A 25,079-nucleotide genomic window follows, 5' to 3' on the forward strand; every position below is an offset into this window, starting at 1 on the left:
AACTTTGTGTGTCTAAGATTTCTCAAGTTTTGTAGTCACTGTTAGTGACAGGGTAAACAAGTAACTATATCATTCTAAGCTTGTGAGCAACACATTGTTTTAACAGTGCCAAGCAACCCCATGGTGACAATGCCAAAATTCTTGCACACTAACAGCTGTTATAAGTATTAGAATATTTCTGAAAAGTTAGGGGATTACATGTTGTGCTTTTCTTTATCCAGAAGATCAAAAACCAGTAATGAAAACAGACATTTTCCTCATCTCAGGCACAGGACAATGGAACCAATTTGGATGGGGAGAGAAGTTTTTAATCAAACAGTTGCACTGAAACATTCCTTTTTTTTTTTTTAGACCCTTCACTTGGCTGAAGGGTCTCCCACTGAATTTTGAAAGAGAAATAGGATATAGGGCCATAAATGTAGTCTCCAAAGACAAAGATTATGTACATAGACAAAGATTATGTATGTCTTAGTTGGAATGGCCACTTTTAACACTTAAAACTCACCAGTTCTCTGTGCTTTGACAATTAGAGCCCATCACAGACAGAAGCAGCTCATACTCCAACACAGATATGTAGACAACACACTGAATCACAAAGCTGTGTAGCTCAGATGAGACAACAGATTGAAAGCCTCAAGTCTAAGTGGAAGCGTCTCTCCACTCCTTGTGTGCCCTCTCCACAACAAGGTTAAACAATATCTCACAAATCATGCCCCAAACTACTCAGCTTGCTTCAGATCATGGTCAAAAAGCTGTGTCATTTCACAGCACCTTCTTTGACAGTTGCTCAGCCAACCCTCCTGCCTCTGCCATACAACTTGAAGTGGCTGTGTGAACAACCACCCAACAGATTTCCTGCAGCACAGCCCAAAATCATCTACTTCCTCTTCTTTCAACTTACCACCTTGACCACCTGGAGGAAGAAGGGCAACTTTCACACGTCCAAAGTCTGTCAGTCAAGCCAGCTCTGAGCTGGTGAGTCTTCAGATTTCTTTAAAACAGAGTATTAGCATTATGTCTAACTCCTGTGGTTGGAAGACCACCTTCTGTATCTTCTAGGTGCTTAGCACAACAGAGCCCTGAACTCACCTCTAACTTCTCTATTTGTTGTTTAAGCTACTACAAGTTTCCTAGAGAAAAAAATTGTGTTAACTAATGCAACGTTACTTTTCTAAGCCTACAACTATAATAAAAGAACAGCAAAATATCTTCAGTGGGGATTTCTAGGATATTAACTCTTACATGGGCAGATGTTTGATAAAAGTATCACTGTTAACTGCTTTTAGTACGATCCTGATTTAAATAAACACTGAAGCCCAATTCTTGAAGAAAATTAACTTTGCTCATTAGATTTTTTCCCTTTTTTACAAAACTGTATGACAATTATCAGTAGTGCTGTAACCAACACATTCATATGAATAAATCATTCCACGTGAGAAATACACATATTGTATGTTTATCCAAGGACCTTCACTCCCACACACCCTGTCTTTTAAACACCTGCAAGAGGTATTTACTACTTCACATATACCTGTAAATATCATCCCCTATAATTAATCCAGGCAATTAAACCCCAACATAAGCCAGTATGCTGTCTGAAGTACAAAAGTGAGTGGTCTGCCACAGACATGGTCTCTTTCCTATATCAGATTGCCTCACCTGCAGCTAAGCCCAGCAAGATGATGGAAAATATGTGCAGCTCAGGCAAAATAGTTAATTTGGAGTGTGGGTCCAAAGTCAGATAATAGGAAGGAAAGATTATCATCCCCCTTTTTTTTTTGGCAGAAGAGGAGCAAAGGCAGTCCTCTGTGTATAGATCCAAGATCAAGAGGAAGCAGTGCCTTTCTGAGGCTCTGCATTGCCCCAGAGGCTGCTCTATCCTGTAGTTAGGAATGAAAATAAGCAGGAGATCAACATTCAAACTTTGTTTGATGTGCATAATTCTTGATAAATCTCTCAAGTTTCTCATTATAACAGAATTAATGGGGGAAGGAAGGGGAATCTCCCTTCAAAAGGCTTTTCATACTGTCCCCTACAACAGACTTATCAGGCAAACACTGACAACAGTACAACAGCAGGCGAGAAGCTGACTTTGTGATTACTGTAAGGTAGCAGTCATTACCAGCCTCCTGTCAAACTAAAGGGTTCTGTTTCATAGGGTTTGCAAGGACCATTCCATGTAGTGTAGTACCAACTTTGTGTTTATTAAATTTGAGCTCAAAGTGATCTTAAACTACAGAAACTACTCTGGCAAAGCCTCATGGGACATCCCCAGGTGACAGACTTAAGAACAATCAATAGCCTAGAAATAAGAGTCCTGAGAAGAGACTGAAAGAACTTAAACTTTCCTCTTAACCCTCCCTAAGCAACACAGGTCTTCAAATATATAAAAGACTGATGCAGAGAACAGAAAAACTTGTTCTCCATTCACCTGCTGAATAGGACAAGTAGTAATTGGCAAAAAGTACAATTTAGTGCCTAATGTAGCACACTGTTTTCTGTTTCCTCCTCAAAGATCCCTACCAGATTCCCATACCTAGCAGGCAGTAACAGATTTGTGCATGCTTAGTGTTCTGCTAGCATTTTTATAGCTATACATTATTTTTATAGCACTACATTAAGTTGGGATTCTTGGAGGATGCTTGAGGCGAAAGACTGTATTTCAGTATATTTTAAATGTTTTTACTGTTGATTCACCTTACTTCTAGAATTCTTTTCATTGTAACTCCGGCTCATTTCTGCATTCCCTCTTTACATCTTGGCTTTATGAGAAGTATCTATTCTGTATAATCCTAACTTAATTGCAATAGTTTTATGGTGGTTTTTTCCTTCTTTAAAACCTACAAGTTCTCCACCTATCCTCTTCATATCCTTGGTATTCTAAAATAAGCTGCATCTTAAGCAGGTACCATTCATCAAGATTAGTTTTTACACTGCATTTCTAGTTTAAAGAACAAAAAACCCATCCCACACGGCTTAGCTGTCTTATTCAAAGCAGTGACACAAGCTACTACAGATCCTCAGGACAGTTATGTGCACTGTAAGATTTACAAACATTTGCTCACAGAGTCAGTCTCCATTCTTTCAAAGAAACTGAAAGTTTTCTTACAAAATATGCAGATGGGTGAAGATGGCTCAAAGCTTTCTTGCATTGACAAATCTCAATGCAGAAACTGAAGTCACTTTGCAACTCTGATCCAGAAATTCTTTTTCATTACAACTTCTGCCTGGGGAATCTGAAACATCGGAAGTCTCAGCATAACTACGAGACTTCATTTTTCACTTCCATCAAAAAGTGAGGAAAAGCAAACCCTGTTTAGCAACATCCTTTTGCCATTGGAAGAGCTAAACCAGACCTTCCTTCCCACACGTTTCTGTCCCCAAAAGCAACCTGCAAGTCTCACAGCAAAGCTAGGAATGCACGTTCACAGCATTTTTCTTGCTTTCTTTCCTCACACAACAGGTTCACACTTCACAGGCTGGGCTTTTAGTCTACCTTTTTTGTTACCAAGTTCATCAACACTATCTGTTTATCTGCTCCATCCAAACCAAGAAGGAAATAAGCCCACAGAAGATAAGTAGGAACTCTTCAACAGCTACCTTCCTGCTGAGCCAGCAAGTGCCATTTTTGGCACCATCTGTGTCCTGGAAGTCTGTTCTCTAGTGTTTTATTCACTAAACACAGAAAAAATATTTGGAAAGAAAATTTCTTGAAGCATCTTCTAAACCGTAGATGCTAGTTTTAAAATGTTTTAAAAGAAAGTAAAGAAAAGGGGGTAGTATTGCACACCACAGTTCCTTCTCAGAGAACTCAACTCAAATTCCCATCGTGTTAAATCAGAAACAAACTCTAGGTACTTCAGTTTTAAATCACCACATCTAGATCTCCTTCCAGAAGGCGTATAATTTTGTCTTGCAAATACACCTCCAGTGCTGAATACACACAAGCTAAGTGAGAGAGTACTTGCCATTACAAATTAGGAGTCAAATCAGTATCTTACAGACTGCAGTTCAGGAAAGAGTAATACTGACCTATTTACTTTCCTGCAGCGACCATAGAGCCAGGGTAGTGGTTTCCAATGAGAAAGAGTTGAGACTGGTATATGTGGAGAACGGAAAAAGGTGGTGTGCCAAATTCTTCACTAGTCATGATTCTTAGGATCAGTCTGGACTTTGTATTTGACAAGTAAGGAGAGAAACGGGATGGGGGGGAAAGGTATAACCACATACTATCACTAAAAATGATGCACTAACTGTTTGAAGGTTTGCCTCACAAAAGACTTTGTAACAAGATAAAATGATTTATTTAAAAAATAAAATCTGATCATGCATGTGTTTTCCAAATTACTAAACTGATACAATAACCTCTATAGGCAAATTATATGTAAGCAAAACAAAAGGGAGAAGATGCACAGCGGAAGTGATGATGCTTTTATGGAACATGGTCACTGATCCAGAGTCCTCAAACACAGACTGTCCAGTGAGCGAAGGGGGAAGATGCAAATGACCTCCTGGATAAGTAGAGAACATGATCCTGGATAATCACCTACCAGTCCAGACTCAAAATGCAGTCTGAGGCAAGTTCTAAATTTTCTTAGTTCAGACAGAGTTTGCCGCCTTCCCTCCACCTCCTAGCTGGGCAAGGAGTATAAGAGTACCCAACCCACACATACAGGAACCTGCAGAACCTTGCCAAAAATCTTGTGAAGTTCAAATTAATCACCAGACAAGTTTTGTACAAACTTAACCTTGAATGACTTGGAATAAATTAGAATTTTATCTTTTACAGCTGCATTTTTCAAGTGAGCTCTTCAGAATAGCAACCTTGTGGTTTTGTTTCAAAGTAGTAACTCAGCAGATTAGAGCAGGTCATTATCTGCCTCTTTTTCCACCACTTAAACCTGAATATGATCTAAAAGGGTTATCTTACCTTTTTTACTTATACCATGATGGTCTAATAAGTAAACAGTGAGGTCTTATATTACACAGAGGAAACAACTACAAGTCCAATTACTATGGCTGGTTGTAAGAGTCAGTATTTTGTTCAGTAACTTCAACCTATGTGAAGGAGAACACTAATTGGAATATTTTTCTCAAAAAAAGGCAACCAGAAAAGCAAATAGCTAATCTGAATTTATGTATCTGGTTCATGAAAAGTCTTGCTAATAAACGCTTGCTGCTCTGTGGCCATTTGCTACTCTGTGGCCATTTACATCACTGTTTCCCAATCTATATGGAATAACTATGGGTCAAGTGTCCTACCACATGAGTTTTCAGAATACCCAGTTACTTCCAAGAGGAAGTCAAAGACTCCTTATCACTAAAGTTTGACGTTTTCTCTCTTCTGTGCTACTAAAGGTATTAGATTTTACTAAATAGGCATGCATGTCTCTTAGAAAGATAAGAGGGTACACCAGTGGAATAGTTTCAAGTTTTCACCAGAAACTGATTTACTCCAGCATTTCATGAATCTCAAAAGACAGCTTCCACTTGCATGGAGAACAAAGGACCTGTATTAATAATGGGGCACCTTCATCAGCTGATGGATCTCAAAACATTCTCAATTCAAATTAAGCTTCAATATTCCCTGAAAGCTTTTCTGGTTTTGAAAACCAGGAGGCAGAACTACTATCTGTGGTGCTCATAAGTGGGAGCTACTACCGAATTGTTACACTTCACACGACAAGCACTTCAGCTACATTCCTGTGGGACCAGCATATCCCACCCCTCCCACATTTCCAGACCTGCTTTCTCCAAACCTGACAAGCTGCACTTGAGAAGATTATGGATGCCTTCCTTATTATAAGAGCGCTTTGTGGGTGGGTTTTTTTATAAGCCAAGGACCATCTCTGTGCAGAGATGCTCACCGGGTCCCAGTACCACACGGCTCAAGGCATGCAGGTACCACTGTGTGACACACTGGCAACAAGAACAGCTGTGAAGCACTGAACTAGAGGCATGCACACTGACTGCTAGGGACACTCCTGTGGGCTTCCCACGTAAAAAGCTTGTTTCTATAAACAACAAAATCAAAGCAAGACAATTACTTCAACTTTTGCAAAGAATGACACTGTAACCTCACTAAGAGTGGCTATACTAAGGGAAGAAACTTCACAAGAACAATAATCTTCTTTTCACATATCTCTGTGTCACAGTACAAGGAAAGGTGTTGCAGGGTACTAAGTGTGTTTTGTATTTCAATATTGAACATACACGAGGGCCAATGGATTAGCCAACATAGGGACCTCTTTCATCAGTTGTTTTTTGGTTTGGTTTTAAGGATTTCACACCCATTAGAAGTCAGTCCTGATTCAAGGAATTAACAAAAGTGATGAGGCAAGAAAATTGGCACAGAGGGACTATAAGACACAATTTAAGTAAAATCACTCCAGCTGACACACATGCACACTAACACATCATCCTCTCAGAAAATATTCTGCAAGAACATTGCTTCAATATAAATACCTCTCAGTATGTATAAACTTCTACTCTCCCTACCAAGACTTGTTTTAAGGAAGAATCAAAAGCTTTCTTACAGAGCTCAAAGGAAGTTTTTTCAAGGATTTTTAGCCTCAACAAAAGATACCAGAGCCCAAGGTAAACTGACATAAGACAATTCCCTGATGAATTTAATCACCAGTTGTTGTATTTTATCATCAGCACTGTTTTGCGAGTATACAAAGCTTACCTGCTTAAGTGCAGAGGTGCCAGACCACCAGCACTTAGAAAGAAAAACTTTAGGAAGTTAGTGGACAAACTGTACTTGGCAAGCAGCCCTGATGTTGCAAGAGAATCCAAAAGTATTGTAGAAGTTTTCAGGTCTCTAAATTTTGTACTCAAAGGATCAGGTCTGTACAAGTAACTTGAGGACATCTAGGCAAGATTGAGATTATGTTAATTGGGACAATTTTAACTCTTCCTTGGGAGCGTTAGGAAGATATAGTGTTTTAAAAAGGTAGGTAAAGAGAACATCTGTCTGAGACCAGATGTCACCACAGAAACTGCAGCAATAAAAAAGAGGGAAATAATTTTTAAAAATCAGGAAATAGATAGGAAACAGAGTAGATATCTGTAATACACAAGCAAAATTAGCTACAAATGTCTAATGAGGCATAAGCAGGTAGAAGCATTTTTAAGTACTCTGCTTAACAGTGCTTACATCCCTGTTTATTCACATCTCTGAATTGTATGCCTCTGCTCTGATACTGTTCCTACACAAAATCCTCAGAGGAATTTGGTACCAAAAAATAAGTTAATCTTCAAATTAGTCACCCTCAACCTAACTACTCTTCCCAGAAGCTTGACCAAAAAAAAAACTTATGGATTTGAAATGAGGGTATCAGGTGGATACTGTTCAGCTGAGGGGTACACAAGGTCTGGGAAGTGCAGAGGAAAAGCTTATATAGACAGCAGACACCAAAAAGGCAGGTTGAAGCAATGAGAGGCAATGTGGGCTGGTACCTTACAGAAACCCTGTAGTTTGACAGCCTAGGTTAAACAGACCAATGCCTCCATTTTTCTTAAAGCTAAGAAGCAATCAAGTAGTGCAAACAAAGAAGTTGCTGCAGATGGAAAGTTAAATGAAGGCAGACCAAACCTCCTGGAGAACTGCTACCAGAGCTATATCCTCAAACCCTCTGCCCTCTAATCTTCCTCAGGCAAAAGAATGACTTATCACTAATAAAACATGAAAACAACATTTTAAACACACATACAAGGCAGAAAAAAGAAAACAAATCTGTTCTTACGGTAGTCCATCTACTGTAAAAATTAGAACGTTATTTGTGAAGTGCAAGAAGTACACACTACACTGAGGATAACCAATAACCATAAACAATTAATAAATTAACAATTAATGAATAAACAATTTGCCAAAATGCCACCACCATAGAGAAGCTAGGAAAATACAAAAACCCACCACTCAAAAAAAAAAAAAAAAGATCAGCATTACGTTTCTGCTTCTGTAAAGGTTTGGCCAAGTATTTAAATATGAACTTGTTTTAAGTTTATTGAACTCATACACCAGACACTAGGTCCAAAACGGACAAGCTTTCAGTCAAAGAGAGTGACTGCATCAGGAAGTCAGCATTCACCAAAGAATCCATTTCAACATTTTTTATGGTTAGCTGGGAGAGCAGAAATGAAGGCAGTTATCTGAATTGCTTAGAAGGCTCTATTGTTCCCTCTTCCAAAGGATTTTTCCCCAGAACAGAATGGGTGGTGTGTGCAAAGCAAGTAAAAGGTGGGGGAAGGGGAAAAGTCCTGTGGATAAAGAGAGAAACACAAACAGTTTTTAAGCAAAGATATAATTTTTTTAAAGTAACTTCCTACCTCCCACTGCAAGTGAGGCGGGATATTCCTGATCTGAAGCTTCCGACTCCTGTAGATAAATTAAAGAAAATAGCATTTAAAAAAAAAAAAAAAAAAAACAACAAAAAAACGGAAAGAAAACATCATTGCAAGATAGACTATACATAGCAGTGTCATACATTTAAGCATCTGTCATACTAAGAGGGGCAAAACCAAATACACAACTCAAAAAAACCCAACAGATCGCCGAGGGGGGAATGTCAGGTCAAAACCATTTCAAGTCTAAAGAGCTGTTACAGAAATACTTGTTACACATTTGACAGCTGTTACATTTCATGAAGTCTCCACTTTTCTTGTAGACTATTTCTATTTCTGCTTTAAGGCCTTCAGTATCTAATTCTCTGTTATAAATGGGTGTGATAATCCCATATATTTGTACTGGGTTCTCCTTCACACACTTTAAGAATTTTTTGTTGTTATTTTGTTTTGTGAATCCACCAGGAAAATACTTCAGGATTTTATGTTCCTTCAAGATAGGAAATACAAATTTGAATTAAAACATTTGCTTTGATATTAGATTAATGAAAAGTTTAATGATGGACTATTTTCCAACACTGACATGACTAACATTCTTCTTCCCTGACTGGGAGGAGAGGGTAAGAGTCTAGTAAATTCCTTGTATTTTCACCCCAAATTTACATCGGTTTTCATTTATCTAGTAAACAAAACATTCACTTTGAAGTGCTACTGCAAAGCCTGGCAGTGTGCTGGCTGCCTTCACAGCCAAGTCCTTTGTCTCGTCCCTTCCCCCAAAGTGAGAGAACAAATAAATGCCGGAGATGCCACAAACCCCCTGGGATTTACAAGAATGTGTAGAGTAACACAGTTTCGGCTGGGCTCAGGTAGAGTGAGCTAGTAGGGTCAGCCTGCCCATCCTGGGAAGCTCTGGGGACAGGAGAGGGGACAACAAAGAGCAGTCTAGTTTAGAAGGTCTCAGTTACGTTTTGGTTCACCAAAGCAGCTAGGATAAGTGTCTTGGGTCCAAACAGTTTTACTTCACATTTTAATTACTCAATACTGACCTCTCACAGAAAAAAAATGCTTTACACTTTAGGGGCTTTTTATAACAGTTAAACTTGTACAGGTCAGTGAAGTCTTGCAGCAAAACAAATTTTAGAGGTGTTCCCATCTAGCAATAAAATCAAAAGCTTTCCTTTTCCCCTCAAAACCTTTTAAAATACACTCCTTTCCCTAATACCACCACCTACCCAGGCCTGCAGTGAGTGTTTTACATCTTGAAATGCTCTTCTCAACAGGCTTTGTCCAAGGCACAGCCGGAGGTCATAGCACAAAGCCACCTTGCCCAAACAGCTCCTCATGTGGCAGTGTCAACCCCCAACACTACAGCAACCATGAGATCAAGCGACAAGTATGCTTTTTTGCCAGAAAAGATGAACAGGTCTTGGTTGTGCAGCATTTCTCAGCTGTTTTTACTCTCTCTCAAGCAAGTAGGAGCACATTTCATCATTTGATCATATAAATAGGCAAGGAAGGGAGAACAAAAAAACCAAACCACACACAACCCTATTTAAGGTTTCATTTTCAATAAAGCAAGGGAAGTCAGGAGCTGCTTCACTGAGAGCAGAAAATTCCTTGAAGTCTGCAAAGTTTTCCTTAAACTCAGCTAGCAATAATGCTACAAAACAGTTGCCCTAAAGTAGTGATATATTGCTCTGAAATATCAAAATAATCTCACACAGCAACCTGAAACTTGGAAGTTGGGTCCTAAAGTAGAACATAAAAGGGGATGTTCATTCAATATTAGAAATACCGGGAAATTTTAATACAGCAAAACCCCCAAACCACAAAACTGGTAGCTAATATGCTATTCAATGTGCTTCAAACTGTGTTGTGCCATTACTCTCTCCCACTTACAGATTCAAAGGGAAATTCATGAGTTTCACAGCAAGGAGTGCCACTCACAGAAGGATCCAAGCCCAATAGCCCTGCCCACCACGACAGGAACAAGAGGTCTCACCCCAGCTCCACATCAAGTTTGGCCACAAATGCTCACACTGAGCTGTGTATATCCACTGGTGAGAAAGGGAGGGTGGAAAAGTCCTTTCCAGAAGCACTTATGTAGGTTTTCCTTCTGAAATGAAATGTGAGGTGATAGTTGTGTGAAACCTGTGTGTCTTCTCTACTGTCCAACACCTGAAAGGTGGACCAAAAAAGCCATCTCTACTTTTACTCATCTATTGTTGAGGAAAAACACAAGGTTTGGAGGTGTTTTTTTTCCTTCCCATGTGACTTCAAGGATCTGAAAAGTTTGATGCAATTTAGAACTTCTGCCAGCCAACATTTGTAGCACAGAAATAACTTGGACATCCTAAAAAGGAGGAGGACTAAGGGAGACGAGCAAGGAAGAAATGCCACCTTAAAATTACCAGTTCCTCTACCACATTCATAAACAGCCAAAGGAAATGGCAAGCCAAGTACAAAACAGGTACAGTCCTGCTGTGCACCTCAATTTATGGCAATAGTGAGACACCTATTGTACAAAACTGAAAGGTCACTTCAAAAATACCAGAATAGCTATACCCACCATTTAATTTGGAACTGTTTATACCTTCATCAGTTTCTTGGCTGCAAGTAATTTTAACTTGTCACCCAGTGCACAACTTTGAAATCTGGTGTTTACTGATGCATGTAAAAATTTATTCTTTTACATTATTTCTGTATTACAATTAGCAATAGGGAAAAAATATAGTTGAATAGAGCTTTGTATGGCCAAGAGAGGAACCACATAGAACCAGTGTTAGATAAAAGATCATATACAGTTTTGAGATTTCCCCATTTCAGTTACTATTAGCCCCTGTTAAAAAGGCATCGAAATATATCCCTTAAAATTACCTAGAAATACGCAAAGTTTGTAACCCCTTTCCCCCTCTGCCCTTCTCCACACACAGAAAGAATAACTAGAAATGACCAAAGTGGTTTTTTGTTCCCAGGACCAGAACGAGCACTGCACAAGCAGCGAGCAGATGGAGACAGAATCTCCCATGTGCTGCGATAACCTGCAGTTCCTCCTCAGAGATCGCTCCCTCCCGTTCTTTTCCTGCACTTTGGCAGCCCCGTACATCTCCTCGCTGCAAGGCAGCACGAGTGATTTTGCAGGCACTCTCCCTGTTGCTTGCATGTGAGCACACAGAAAATCAGCTCTCAACTTCAGGAAAAATCCCAAACCAAACGCGAGTGTATAGCAATGAGTAAGGGACAAAGGTGGGTCCTGACTGAATTTACCAGAGCAGCAACAGCTTCCACGAGGATGGGTTCTGATTTCAGAAAGCACACTTTTGCACAGGGTCAAAACTCCACACAATAGATGGGGAAAGGAAAGAGAAAAGTATGGAAGGATCTTCCTGGAAATACACTCCCATCTCAGACACTGTCAGCTCTTTTAGGATGCTTTCCATCTTCCTCATGACACAGTTTTCTTTAGCTAAGTATGGTATACGCAAAGATCCTACAGCTATCGCAACCCAGGCAGCAGATCCCTACAGAGGGCTTTGTAATGTTCTGTTTTGAAGTAATCTCAAGTTTTGTTACTCTACAACTACTTGCAGTCACACTGAGTGCATAAAACAAGAAACAGTCCTCTCTCATCCCCTGACAGTATTTTATTACAATAGTTGCATTTAAAACATAGCTCACCTAGTCTTAATAAATCCTTAGTAAAACACTACCAGCATCTCTCAATGTGACTCACATAAGCCTTGTGTATGCAGTTTTTCCAGTTTAAGCAGATTTCTTAGTTCGTTTCTCCTGTTCTAAATAGGCATTGCAAATAGATGTCAACTGAAAAAAAGCACAAATTATGTTTGTGCTCTGTATCATATGAAGGCTTTTGAAAGCTACCTATGTTCACAGCATGTGAACAGGTGTTCCCATTCGTTTCTCTTTTTCAAAGAGACCCAAAACACCTTTAATTAGGCAAGAAGAAAACAGACTTCTCTGGTTTCTGTGCAAGCTTAGTCCATAAGCAATTGTTTGGCAATAATTTACTTTTCTTAAGAGGAATTGCACACATTCTAATTTGAGAAATTGCACATATCGTAATTCTTCTTTTCAGGTACTATCCAGGTAACAGGATTCAGTTACTTTGAGCCACTGCTGAGGACCATATGCCAACATATTTATTCTGGGGATGTTGAGACATGGAGCCTTGTGTTTGGGGGACATGAATATCTCTGCAACACTGAAAACAGGTAAAACAAAAAGCCGTTCTTGTGCCCCTTCGCAAGGAAAGCAGCATATTTGTGCCACGTGTGCGCAGAGACAGAAAGAGCAAAGTACCATAAAGATGGATAATTTACTAAAAGCCATCTTAGTGATCTCTGAAGGAGTAATCTCTCTTACGTAAATACAGAGAACAAACATATGCACAGGGACACCCAGTGCTCCCAACCCACAAGAACCCTCCACACACATGAAACAATACTAGACATGTCTTAGGAAAAAGGTGGTGGCAGAAAGGAAAAAGAAAAGCCATAATTTTAGCATTTTCTTTCTTTTATATATACGTTCCTTCTTTCTCTGCCCTTCACTATATGCATCACTTTTTTCCTTCAACATATCAAGTTCCTCTTGAGTTAAAAGGGTCTCAAAATTGTCTATTTTTGCATCCTTGTATTAAATAAAATCTCACTATACACTTTCACTAATAGAATCTCACTGTATGCTTTATATGACATTTAGCAAAGGCAAATCACATCAGATCCACACATGTCCTTAAGGGAAAATAATTTTAAATAACAGAGGATAGACAATTTTAAAGCAAAGAACAACGAAGTATCGTGCTTTTGCTCACAGTCCAAAATCTTTTGTATCTCATAGGTGTGTCAAAGTTTGACTATTTCAGAGTCAATCATAAACAAGTGACTGCACTTCCATACAGTTGTAACTACACTCATGAGACCCTTCTCACCATCCTTCCTCCGCCAGAGACCTGCTGCCTCCTGCTCCTCAATTCGCATTTCTCAACAATAACAACACTTAATAGACCCTTACTTCAGCAGCCATACAAACTACACACAACCTTAATGCCTTAAAACCACAAAGCAAAAACGTACTCCTTTTAAACAAGAGCCTATGGAAAAAGAGTTAAATATGTTTGAAAGGAGATCAAGTGAACATTGACAATGTTAGTTCATTCAACTGTTTGAACTCAATACCTATGGGACAGAAAGTAAATGGTCTCCCTTCTCCACTCTAAGGAACATGCAAAGAGCAAGCAATTATTCATTTCATCCATTCTCAGTAGGTACCGCTATGCTGGTTACCTGGAAGAAGTCTTGGCACCTCACACCAATGGCACAGATGCAGAGTATGCCAATATCCACCAGCACCCAGTGCTGGTACTCCCCAGCACTGCCTCCCAGTTCATGGTCCTCAGCTCTGACAGCTGCATGTGATGCCGCTGCAAACCCACTCACTGAAACAACCATTTTTCTCCCTGAGCTACAAAGAGCTGCATGAAGACAAAAATAGTCAATTCTCAGGCTTACTTCACTGACAACCCAAACTGAACATAGACAGCTGGAGATGAAATATTAAAAAATACCACCACACAGCAAAAAAACCCTTCTGTGAACTGTGGCTAATGCCACATGGTAAGAAATAAGTTCTGTATAAAAAGTCCTGACAGGAACAGCCATAGAGGCAAAGTTAGCAACTCCTATAGCCAAATGGAAAACTGCTGGCAACCAACTGATTTTATAAGGGAAAGGGAAGAGGTGTCTTATTGTTTACTCTGCAGCCAGTAAAATAAAAACAGGCAAGAAAAAACCCACACAAAAGCTACCCCCCCACAAAGAGTTCATTAGTTTCTCCCCCTCAGGTTGCTTCAAGTAGCTGATGTTTGATCACAACAGAGTGAATCAGTGTTTTAAATGGTCTTCTAGTGGGAAGAAAAACGGGCAGGTTTACAGGACAAAATAAATAATCCTTAACTCTCAATTCATATCAGTGTGATTAGGGAAAAAAGCAGCAGTCATTTTTTTAGTTACAAGGTGAGGGAAGGGGGTTCTTATTTTCTTCATGGTAAATGGAGGTGACAAAACAGATTGAGCCACTGGAGTGACCTGTCCTGCAAGAGGTGCTGCAGTCTCTGCTGCCTGCCCCCTGACTTCACACTAAAACTCCATGGGTTTAAGCAGCCATTTAACTGTTTTTAAGATGTTCACATTTGGTTCCTGAAAGTACCTAACAAACAGCAATAAGTCCATTGACTGAAAGCTGGCTGACCAGAAGCATTGACTGAGGAGAGACCTCATTGCAGCTACAACTTCCTTGTGAGGGGAAGAGGAGGGGCAAACCCTGATCTCTGTGGTGAGCAGTGACAGGACCCAAGGAAATGGCCTAAAGTTGTGTCAGGGGAGGTTTAAGTTGGATATTAGGAAGAGGTTCTTCACTCAGAGGGTAGTTGGAAACTGGAACAGGCTCCCCAGGGAAGTGGTCACAGCACCAAGCCTGACAGAGTTCAAGAAGCATTTGGACAATACTCTCAAGGCACATGGTGTGACTTCTGGGAATGGTCCTGTCCAGGATTAGGAGTTGGACTCGATCTTTGTGAGTCCCTTCCAACTCAGCATATTCTGTGAAATTAAGCCTATTGAGTGTTCATTCTAAGCCATCTTTTTATATATAAAATTTTATATGCAATTATATATCTCAATTTGCTTTTTCCTAACAAATAGTTCTGATAAATAGAAAACCAGAGGGTCACACTTCCTACCTAAAAAGAAGGTATTCTGAATTTCTTTTAAAAACCAACTCAGTTTCAGTTAAGTGAAAAACAGAAGTGTTTATATCACTCCTATTAAAAGGTAATTAATTTCTAGTATACTACAAGGCACACTGATGACAGTTACTATATTTTATCAAATCAAGCCATTAGCTTGCAAAACAGATAGTTCGTCTTGATGAACTTACCTTACAGAAGAAAGGAGAATGGTTTCAAATACTGACTTGTTAAGAAACATCACCAACCTTTTATTTCTACACATTGATCCGGACAGCAGAATACTTGAAGAGGAAATGCTATTGCTCCAATTTCAAACCCAATTCAGCAATTCAAGTAGACAAAGCCTGGCTAAGCCACAGGCAAACTGCAGCAATACTTCTCTTTGTGTTGATTCATTATTTAATCCCAGACCCAGATTTAAAAGCATTCTGTACTACCACTCAGAGTAAGGATTTTCCACAAAATTTAGACAAAGATAATTTTTTCTCAAAGCTCATGCAAGACGTACAGTTGGCTCCTGACTACGCTGTTTCCCTTTCATCGTGCGCATACAATCCCACCAAAGTAGCCGCTTTGGAGAGGTGCATTATCTCAGCATTCAGGATGAAAATACTACTCTTGGATTACCTCACAGATCCCTCTGTGCTGATGATCAAATTTCCTACCAGTGCCTGTGAAACATCAAGTTTATTTACTATTTTTCACCAGGATGAAAAATCAGACAGCTGTCCATGGGGCCAGTACAACCACACAGCTCTGCTCCCTAAAGCCACCAGCCAAACGACTGGGCACAGAGCTGCACTCTCCTTGCAGGATTAACTTGAATACCCTGAAAGAGACTGCACATTTGTGGACAGACTGAGAGCTCAGGAAGCACAACCAGAAGACTTACACTGACACATCCAAGTTCTCATGTTTATGTGGATTAGCTGGATAGTAGGCTTTCACCTGTTACCATTTGCTTTAGAATTTTAGCTCCACAATTCTTCACATGACTAATTAGACTAAAAGCTTATATTCATTATTTGTAAATTCCCTTGAGTGGACCATAAAGGCATTTTAAGAAGAAAATTCTAAAGATTCTGCCATTACCATATTAATGTTGAACTCCTTGTTTTAAAAAACCTTTCATTTTCCAGGTGTTGTTAATGAGAGAAGGCTGTTAAATTTTTTTTAAATTAAAGAATTAAGCATTACTTTAAATTTAATGGGAAGTTCTAGTGTCCTTTAGAAAAATGGGCCTATCTTTGTGCCTTGTGGCATTTAAAGCCTCTTCCCCTATGCCAAAGCTCTTTGGAGAAACTGAATTATTTTTAATTGGGTTGATTTTGATTCCTTCCCCTGTTTGATGTGGGGTGCAGGGTATATGTGTGTTTTTTCTAAATGCCACATTTTCTCTTTCCCTCCTCCTCTGAGCAGGGGTCTCTTCCTTAAACAACTGTACTACAGAGCTGATTTTGTTGACCAAATTTTTTCAAGCTATGTTCACTTGCCATTTATTCTCTCACCCTACCACTAACTTGCAATTAACTGGGATGTGGATAACAGTGAAAACACTCAAGAGGTATATGAAAGACTGAAAATAACACTTTTAAAAGCAAAAGTACTTCTAAGCATGGAAAAAAAAAGTCTACTTAATATCCTAATCAGTATGAACTACTAATCCTTTAATGATGGGGCACACTCATCTTTTATTTCTCCTCCTCACCCCTCCTTTCTTTCAGCCAGCAAAAGAGCTAAAGGCTTCTTTTCCCCTATTACCTGTTTTCCTAGTGTCCACAGGGGCTGCTGCTTGAAGCAATACTCCCATTATGGACTAACTGTGAAACTTTACATCAGCTGTAAGAAGCAGCTCCAGACTGAAACTGCATATGATGCACCCCTCCAATACATGACCAAGCTAGGGGCTGGGGAGCAGCAGATTAAAGAAAAGAAAAAATAAATCCTTTTCTGTTCTCTCTCCCTCTTTTTTTTTTTTTTTAATTTCCAGGGAATTCAGCTTCTTTTAAAGAGCCCAAGGAGGAGAAAGAAATGGTGTGGATTAGGATACTTCACTACCATTTCTGAAGTAAAAGAGGATACCAAGACCACAATAATTAAAAAGCCAATAAGGTACTTTTTTCTAAGCAGCTGCTGGATACACTCTCACAGTGTATCTTCTCTACTACCGTCTCTTACTCCACAGAAGTTTACAAACCAGCCAGAAACCCAATGGAAATAAGTGACACAGATATCATGTACTATGTAAAATTTTGGCAACTTTTTTTGGTACGGGAGGTATGGCACTAGATTAGATCTCATCTAACAATAACTCAGTGATTCACCCTTCTCAGACTGAAATATCTAAATAAAATTAGCAGCACTCGTAGACAAACTCAGTAGCCACCATGCTGCTGAGACCAACTGCTCAACCACGAGCCTTGTGTTTGCAGAGAACATCGGAAATGCTTTCCAGATTCCTTACACCACAGCAATAGACAGGGAGTCAAACCTATTTTGGTCTCTTTCAGGTCATGCTCAAGTGAAGCTAAGGTTGTTCATACTCAATTTGAGTTCACTATGCTCCAGATTAAACAAATTCAGTTCTGGTTTGGGGGGCTAGAGGGGAAGCAAAACAGCAAGAGCTGCTCTTCCTTTACAGCGTGTAGTTGCAAGACCTCTGTTACACAGTCTCACCAAGCAGGGAACCTCCCTTTGCTACTTTTTTTTTTTTGCCATTAAATATCCAATTTAAAACATTCAGGTTGGGAACAAGCTACTTCAGAATTTAAACTGAGCATGGCATTAGGGTAGTTCAGGGACTCATCCCACTTCTCCACTGTCTCGCTGTTTCACCCCACACACAGACTTTTTAAAAGACAAGACTGTTTGTTGCCTCTCTCAGGCTACTTTACAAAAACTGCACAAATTGATGTCCAGGTCCTAAAATTATCTCAGTAAATGAAGATTACCATGGGGTTTGGGAAATTAAAACAATAAAACACTCATGCTGCTGAAAACACCATCTAATTTCAAAAAGCTTACATGCTATAACTAGAATAAACGAAAAATCTTCGCTAGTCTGACTTTAAGTGTATATGTACACTTTAGCTACCAGACGGGCTCTCTTAACATTTGCAAGACTCTTCGATGACATAAAAAAACATTAACAGGGGTAACCTACTTCATTTAGGCAATTGTCTATATAACAACATCTAAAAACATGAATAATCCTGGTGCTTAAAAGAGCTGGATAAACTAAAAGCAGAATTAACACGAGCACAGAGTAAATCAACACTTTTAAATGTACAGCCACAGTTTCCAGGCTCTTTCCAGTGTGTAGAGCCACTCAAAGAATGTAGAGTGTGCATGTGCACGTGCATGCATGGCTTTCACTCTGCATCCATCCTGACTGAAACTTCCATTTTTATTACTGTTTTTCAGAAATATGTATATTACTCAATTTTGCAAGAGGACATCTTATACTGACATGATAATTGAACATTTGAAAGATATACTATGCTCCTCATCTGATGTTCCAGGGAAGCCTAACAAAGACCTGCAGTTAACTTGCTCACATGACAATTTTTTTTTTATTAAAAAATATTTTATACCTTTCAATCTCAAGACAAATTAAGAAAAATTTTAAAAATACTGGAAAGACAAATAATTTCTTACAAGTCTTCTAGACCACACTAACAGGTATAAAGTAGAATACTTTGCCAGTTTTACAGCAGAGATATTAAGTCTACTGTACATTTCCTATTATCTTTGCTTTAAAATAAATAATTTCTTCCATCTCAATAGCTTCAGTACAATAAACCTTACACAAGTTTAAAATAGAACAGAAACTTTCAAAGTATAAATTGATGCCCACTAGAGCTAAGACTGCACAGATACCAATTTTCACTTTGATGCTCTAGTAATTATTTCACTAGTACACTTTGTTGAACTAATTGAACACCAACAAGAAGAAAGAGTACTCAAGTGCTGGCCCTTACTAATGGCAATTCCACGTGGCCTTAAACTGATTAAGTGACCTAAATCAGATGAGATATAACACCTTCACCGGAGCAGTGCTAGAACATGTGGGGTTTGTACTGTCACCACCAAATAATTTCCCTTCCTTTCTCTTGCCCTATCAAAATCCAAGTCACCGAATGTGAACACTCTGCTGTTTGGTTTTGTCATTTTTACGCTGAACATCACTAGATGCAGAAATTTTTAAAAAGCGACATTGCTTTTTCTGTACTTAAGTTACTTGCAAAGAGAAACAAATTCAGTTTATGGTTTCCAGACATTATTTTCATTTCTTTTTACTAGTTTTCTCTGATGAATTCTCCCCCCAAAATTAAATCGTACTTAATTACACAAAAACCTGTGTTGAGAGAACATTTCATAGCTGTACTTTCAGCTAGAAGTTATCTGTTATTTAGAAGACCTGCACATTCTCCTCTCAAAAAATTTTATCCCTTTAAAGTATACAATGAAGTATAGAATGCACCCTCTTTCAGCTGGTATGCAAAACTAAGTACTACCCACACTTTGCACACGTTTTCTGCTTTAAGGTTTAATCTAAAGACTGGTTATTGAAAAAATTTAGCTTTTTGACTTCTTTTAAAAAGTTAAATTTATAAAGTATTTAAAAACAACTAAGCAAAGTTCTCTTTTTTTTTTTTTTAGAGCAACAATTTTGGCCAGGGTAAGTAAATCTATGTAATCCACATGCACAGCAAATAATTTATAATGGCACAGTTAAAGCATCACAGCTTGTGTGTAAAGAGTCTTTTGCAATTTTTTATATTTACTTAATAGAAATACTGTTAATTATATCTTTCATTAAACTTCATTTTTGAGAATTACCAAAACAATCTTCTGTGCTTTTGTCATAGCAGCTTTGATTAGTGCATACAGGCTTATATAGTATAATATATGAAAGCAATGCCTGAGCTTTCATACCAGGGCTTGATTAAAGCCTTAGAGTATCATTTCATTCTGTTCAACTGGAAAAGTCAACAACTAACATGCAATTGTTCACTGACTTAAAATTATGCAATATTTCAATTCTACAATTTCTTTCAAAGGCAAGTTATGCTTGAAAAATTGCTTGTATATAAGAGGTGTAAGTATTTTCTTTAGCAACCCTTACAGTTAATATTTAATAATTTCCCCCACTTTAGTAATACTATTAAAAAATCTACCCTGACCTTAAGTAGTGACATATAAAGCAATTATAGGATAGACACTATCACCTTTTAAGTAACTCCATTATTTTTAATTTCTTTTTCACAGAAAGCAGAATATAGAGCATGTATTGAGGATGAAGATCACAGCAATCATTAACTTTTTCATGGTCACTGTAGATTTGAATACACTGCCATCACCAGAGAACAAAAAATAGAGTTTACATTTCTGCACTGGTAACCACACTCTTTATGTAGCATTTAACATTGACACTATTTTAGTTCACTTTGTATTAAATTGAGCAAAATTGTAAGTTTGGATCTGGTAGTTTCAATGCAGAGAAAAGTCCTATATCATGCTACAGCTAACCAGTTGAAACGTAAGTACAATACAAGTTAATCATCATTAATGTCAAGATTATTTGCATTTAGTGACTTGGAATTTTCAAAGGCATAACACTTTGCTGTGTATTTAAATCCAAATTAGGAACAAAGTTCATATCAATGAAGATGATAATTTTGACCAAGTTTAATAAATTATTTAGCAGATAATTACTTCAAATTTAGTTTGTATACAGATGTTCAAGCTTATTATCACATCAAGGCAGTAATTACTATCTTATTTTTACAATCATACAGTACTGATTCATAAACAGAGATACTTAAATTAGGTGGTACTTACCCCCACTAGTAGATCAAGTTGCTCTTACCTGAGAGCACAGTTTAAGTATAGTTTAAATACACCTTTCAAAGCTTTTAAATTCAACTGTTCCATCTGTATACAGATATGACCAACAACTGAGGATTTACAAACATTTTAAAAAAAAGAGCTAGAGAAAGCTAAAATAGCAAGTCAAAAAAAAAGCTTAAGGACCTACAATGTTATAAGATTCACCCACAGATATAATTCATCCTTCTTTAGGGGTTACTAACCATTTTTTGCTAGAACTACTAAGTATGTCTTCTTCACTCATCTATTCCATGATCATTCCCCAAAATTTCAACTTATTTCAAACAGCTTCATGCCTAGTACTGGACCATACAATGAAACACAACTACCAGTAACAACCAGAACTGGAGCTACCAAAAGCCTCAAAACAAAGCATCACTCCCTCCCTCTCCTCCCCCAAACCTCAAAGACACGCTTTAATAGTTTGTAACCACGCGCGTTATCCACAGAGTGCAAGGAAAGTTCACAGAGCTGAATGTTACAGGGAAAAGAAACAGGTCAGGACACCTGCTCAGCCCCCCCAAACTAGGACAAGCCCTCCCCATATAGCCCCATTCTCACCAGGCAGGGCACACACCAAGCCATCTCCAGAAAATTATCACTGCTCAAATGCCATTTCCTCCTCTGGAATTTACAGGCTTTCATCATGGTGAAACATGACTAAGTTTTGGACAGATTTTTTTCATGCTCTGCCTTTTTTTTTTTTTTCCCCTTCTACCTCCCTTTTCTTCCCCCCAGAATGATACATCCAGTGAAACAAGTTAGAACTATGTCAAAGAGAGGTTTTCCGCAATACAAAACCACACATGGTTTCCACCAGCCCTCTCTAGCTAAAAAGATAGCTTCAACTTTCATTTGAAAAGCCATTTTTTGAAGCCCTGCAGCACAAAACACAGCACTGCTATACAGCGGGAGACTGACCTAATCACAGGTGTGGTGCTGGATCTGAACTGTCCTTCATGCATTCAGAAGTAGCATTTTCACGTTAAGATGCTGAACCCAATGTATGCAAAACCAGTAACAGTCATACTAAGTGAACTGTGTGGATCAGGTGATGTGAGCCCAAGGGCCAGGAAGAAAAGCAATGTACACAAGCTTATTATTTGCCACAGAGGCAGCAAAATCCAACCATGGCAAATGAATGCAATTTTGTGATTTTAGCAAAGCTAGTCAAATGCAAAGGTATCTTGAACTCAATTTGAAATCTCAATGGGCTCTAGAAATTATAATGACAAATTTTCCAACTGTTTTCCCAAGATTACTTTCAAGGAGCAATGGGTAGCTTCAACTATATATAGCTTAAGCACATTCTATATACCTAAAAACGTAATTTTGCTCATGCTTTGAGTTTAATTGAACAACTGTCATAAAGCCCAGTTGTACAAAGGGTGTGTACACCACAACTTTAGAGACGCTTACCATTCTATGTTAAATGCAGAATTGGGGTATATTTACATGTTAACAGCCATTTCTTGTTTAAGAGAGCAGCCAGAGTAGAAGAAGGTGTAGAAATCACATTATTTATAAAATTTCTCTCTCAACTGCATTGGAAAAAACTGAAAACTTCTAAATAGAGGTATATAACTCACTCTAAGCAAATATAATAAGCAATAACCCAGAGCAAGTTATCAAATAGAACAGGACTTCACTAGTTGCTATTAGGGCTCAGATCATCACTGAGGAAAAAAAAACTTAGTTCTTAATAAATAAAGGATCTCCTACTTTTTGACTACTATAACTTTACGTAGGGGAGAGTTTTGGGGGTGGGTTGTTTTTAAATAAAATATTTTAGCAGAATAAGCACTCTAGTACATCTTCAAATTAACTAGTATTAGAAGTAAAAGAACAATTTTACACCACTGTTACTGGGCTGCAGAATTAAACTCTGAATGAGAGCACGCAGTATTAAAAAAAAATAAGAGCTGTCCATTTCTCATTTATTTTGTTCAGGGTGCACGTTTCTCAGAAGTATCCTACAATAAAAGCTTCTGTGGAGGTAGAAAGTTCATACAATCGGGTAACAAACAAGTATTGACATACTTCAGCACATCTCTTGGGTCAACAGTAGTGCCTCCTGATTAGCAATGGCAGTTTTTAGTGCTTTTTAGTTAGCATAACACCAAGTTATGCTGCTGCCCACCACCACCTAGAACTTCCTAAATAACTGAGCTTCTATTAACACAAACCTCACTGTGTAAGAACTCTTGCTGACCAGCACCCACTGTGATCGATACCACTGAGAGACACTTAGCATCGAACCCCTCTCACTTGACCCTGGTAAATAGCTCCCTCTGCACATCAGATCAATGGTTTTCCACAAAGAAAAATGTGGTTCATTCAGGGATCTTGTTCCCTTGGTAGGAAAGACCCATGTCCTCTTTATGGCACAGCAGGACACATCTCTAACAGACCAACACCTCAAAGGCAAGGGGAACCTGTGCAAGCTGGTGTACAGCTAGCAAAGTCATCTGAAAAATTATTTCTAAATTAGCAACAATATTCCAAGACAGGAAAATTCTATTTTTTTTTCCTAACCACTACCTGCTTAAGTTCACCACAAAACTTTCACCAGAAAATCATTTAAAGCACGTGTATCAGAATTTTAATTCATATAAGGAAAAAGATAAGGTTTACATTATAAATGTAATCTACTGTCAAGAATTAAACTGCTACTTAAATTCCTCTAACATCCCACAGAGTATGTTTTTCAAGTGTAGTCCTAAAGAGACACTGTTTTCAAACTTTTACTCTAGATGTAGGAGGAAAAATTCAACTGTTCTCCCATGATAACCAGGAAGCCATCACACAAAGAGTCTCCCCTATGCGTATAAACTAAATAATCCACTCTATCATTAAAACTAAATTTCTGGACGATCTGTTCTGTAACTGCTTTAAAATTACTGTTGTTAAAAAAAAAATTTAAAAAAAGCAAACACAAACAAAACTTGTGTCTTTTGCCTTTGCTAGATTATATATACGTTTTCCCTGTCAAAGCTAGAGCAGTTTCGCCAACTCTGTTTCCAAAGAGTTTTCCCAAGAGTCTCCCTACAGCACGCTTAGGATTCCCTCTGATGGCAGGGAACAAGGGGCTGAGAGTCTGCAGGATCAGGCCCTAGGATGAAAGCTGCTTGGACCAACTGCACAGTACAACTCACTCAAGGTGGGGATTACCCCTCCCCTTTCTCATAGCTAGCCCTCCCACCCTGTTTATTCCTAGAATATCAGTCTCACCTTGATCCATGCACATTAGATATATAATGAATAATTTCAAACCAAAACATAACAAGCTTTTTACTCCATCTCTAACTGCTCTTTAACATGAAATTTCAGGAAAATAAGTAACTGTAAACCCAGCTAATAACTTAAGTTTATTATGTTCCAACAAATTTTTGTTCACACAGACTAGAGTTCCCTTTATCGGGAGTTTTGATTTCTGCACTACAATATTTACAGCTCCATTAAGATGAAGCAAGCTCCATTTTTGAAGGAAAACCTACAGGACCTGTACATTTAACATGTAAAAATAAAAGACAGTTTACCAAAACAATAAAGCACAGCTATTTTCAAAGAGGAAAAATGTATTGGACACATGGTGTAGACTACATATTTTAAAATAGCATTCCTAAAGTTCAGCTGAGCATGAAAGTTAATCTTTCAAAAGTGAACATTCAGCTCCAGTTGTATTCAAGGGTAGTGGTACTAGCAAAAAAAAAAAAAAAACCAAACAAAAAAAAAATCCAACCTTACTATTTTTATAAATTCTCCAGATATTTTTAGCTGGTCTCTTCTCAAACCGCAAATTATTTTATGGTATTACAATCTTTTAAAATGTATATGTGGATATATATACACAAGCACACGCACACAAGGGACACACATATACGTACACATTTCTCTTTGAAACACTTCTGATTGGTGAGACGTAATGCAGAGGCTAGTCACAAAATAATCAAGACAGCAAAAGAAATTAAAATGGAGTAATGCCCTTCCCAGCAGAAGACCTTTCATTTCAAGACAGTTTCATTTTTGTACTTCGTGCCATACCCAAGAAAAGCCAGATCCCTCTGAATAA

General features: G+C 38.3%; 1 protein-coding gene across 2 annotated transcripts in view; it reads right to left on the bottom strand.

Annotated features, from left to right (window-relative positions):
• IGF2BP3 (insulin like growth factor 2 mRNA binding protein 3) overlaps positions 1 to 25,079 on the bottom strand; it is a 115,489-nt gene that overhangs the window by 81,188 nt on the left and 9,222 nt on the right. For both annotated transcript variants that reach the window (XM_017823909.1, XM_017823908.1), the window contains one exon: positions 8,332 to 8,380. In XM_017823909.1, the coding sequence (XP_017679398.1) occupies positions 8,332 to 8,380 (49 nt within the window). The remainder of the gene's footprint in view (positions 1 to 8,331; positions 8,381 to 25,079) is intronic.

Source organism: Lepidothrix coronata, unplaced genomic scaffold (genome assembly GCF_001604755.1).
Source record: "Lepidothrix coronata isolate B3197 unplaced genomic scaffold, Lepidothrix_coronata-1.0 Scaffold106, whole genome shotgun sequence".
Classification (NCBI taxonomy): domain Eukaryota; kingdom Metazoa; phylum Chordata; class Aves; order Passeriformes; family Pipridae; genus Lepidothrix; species Lepidothrix coronata.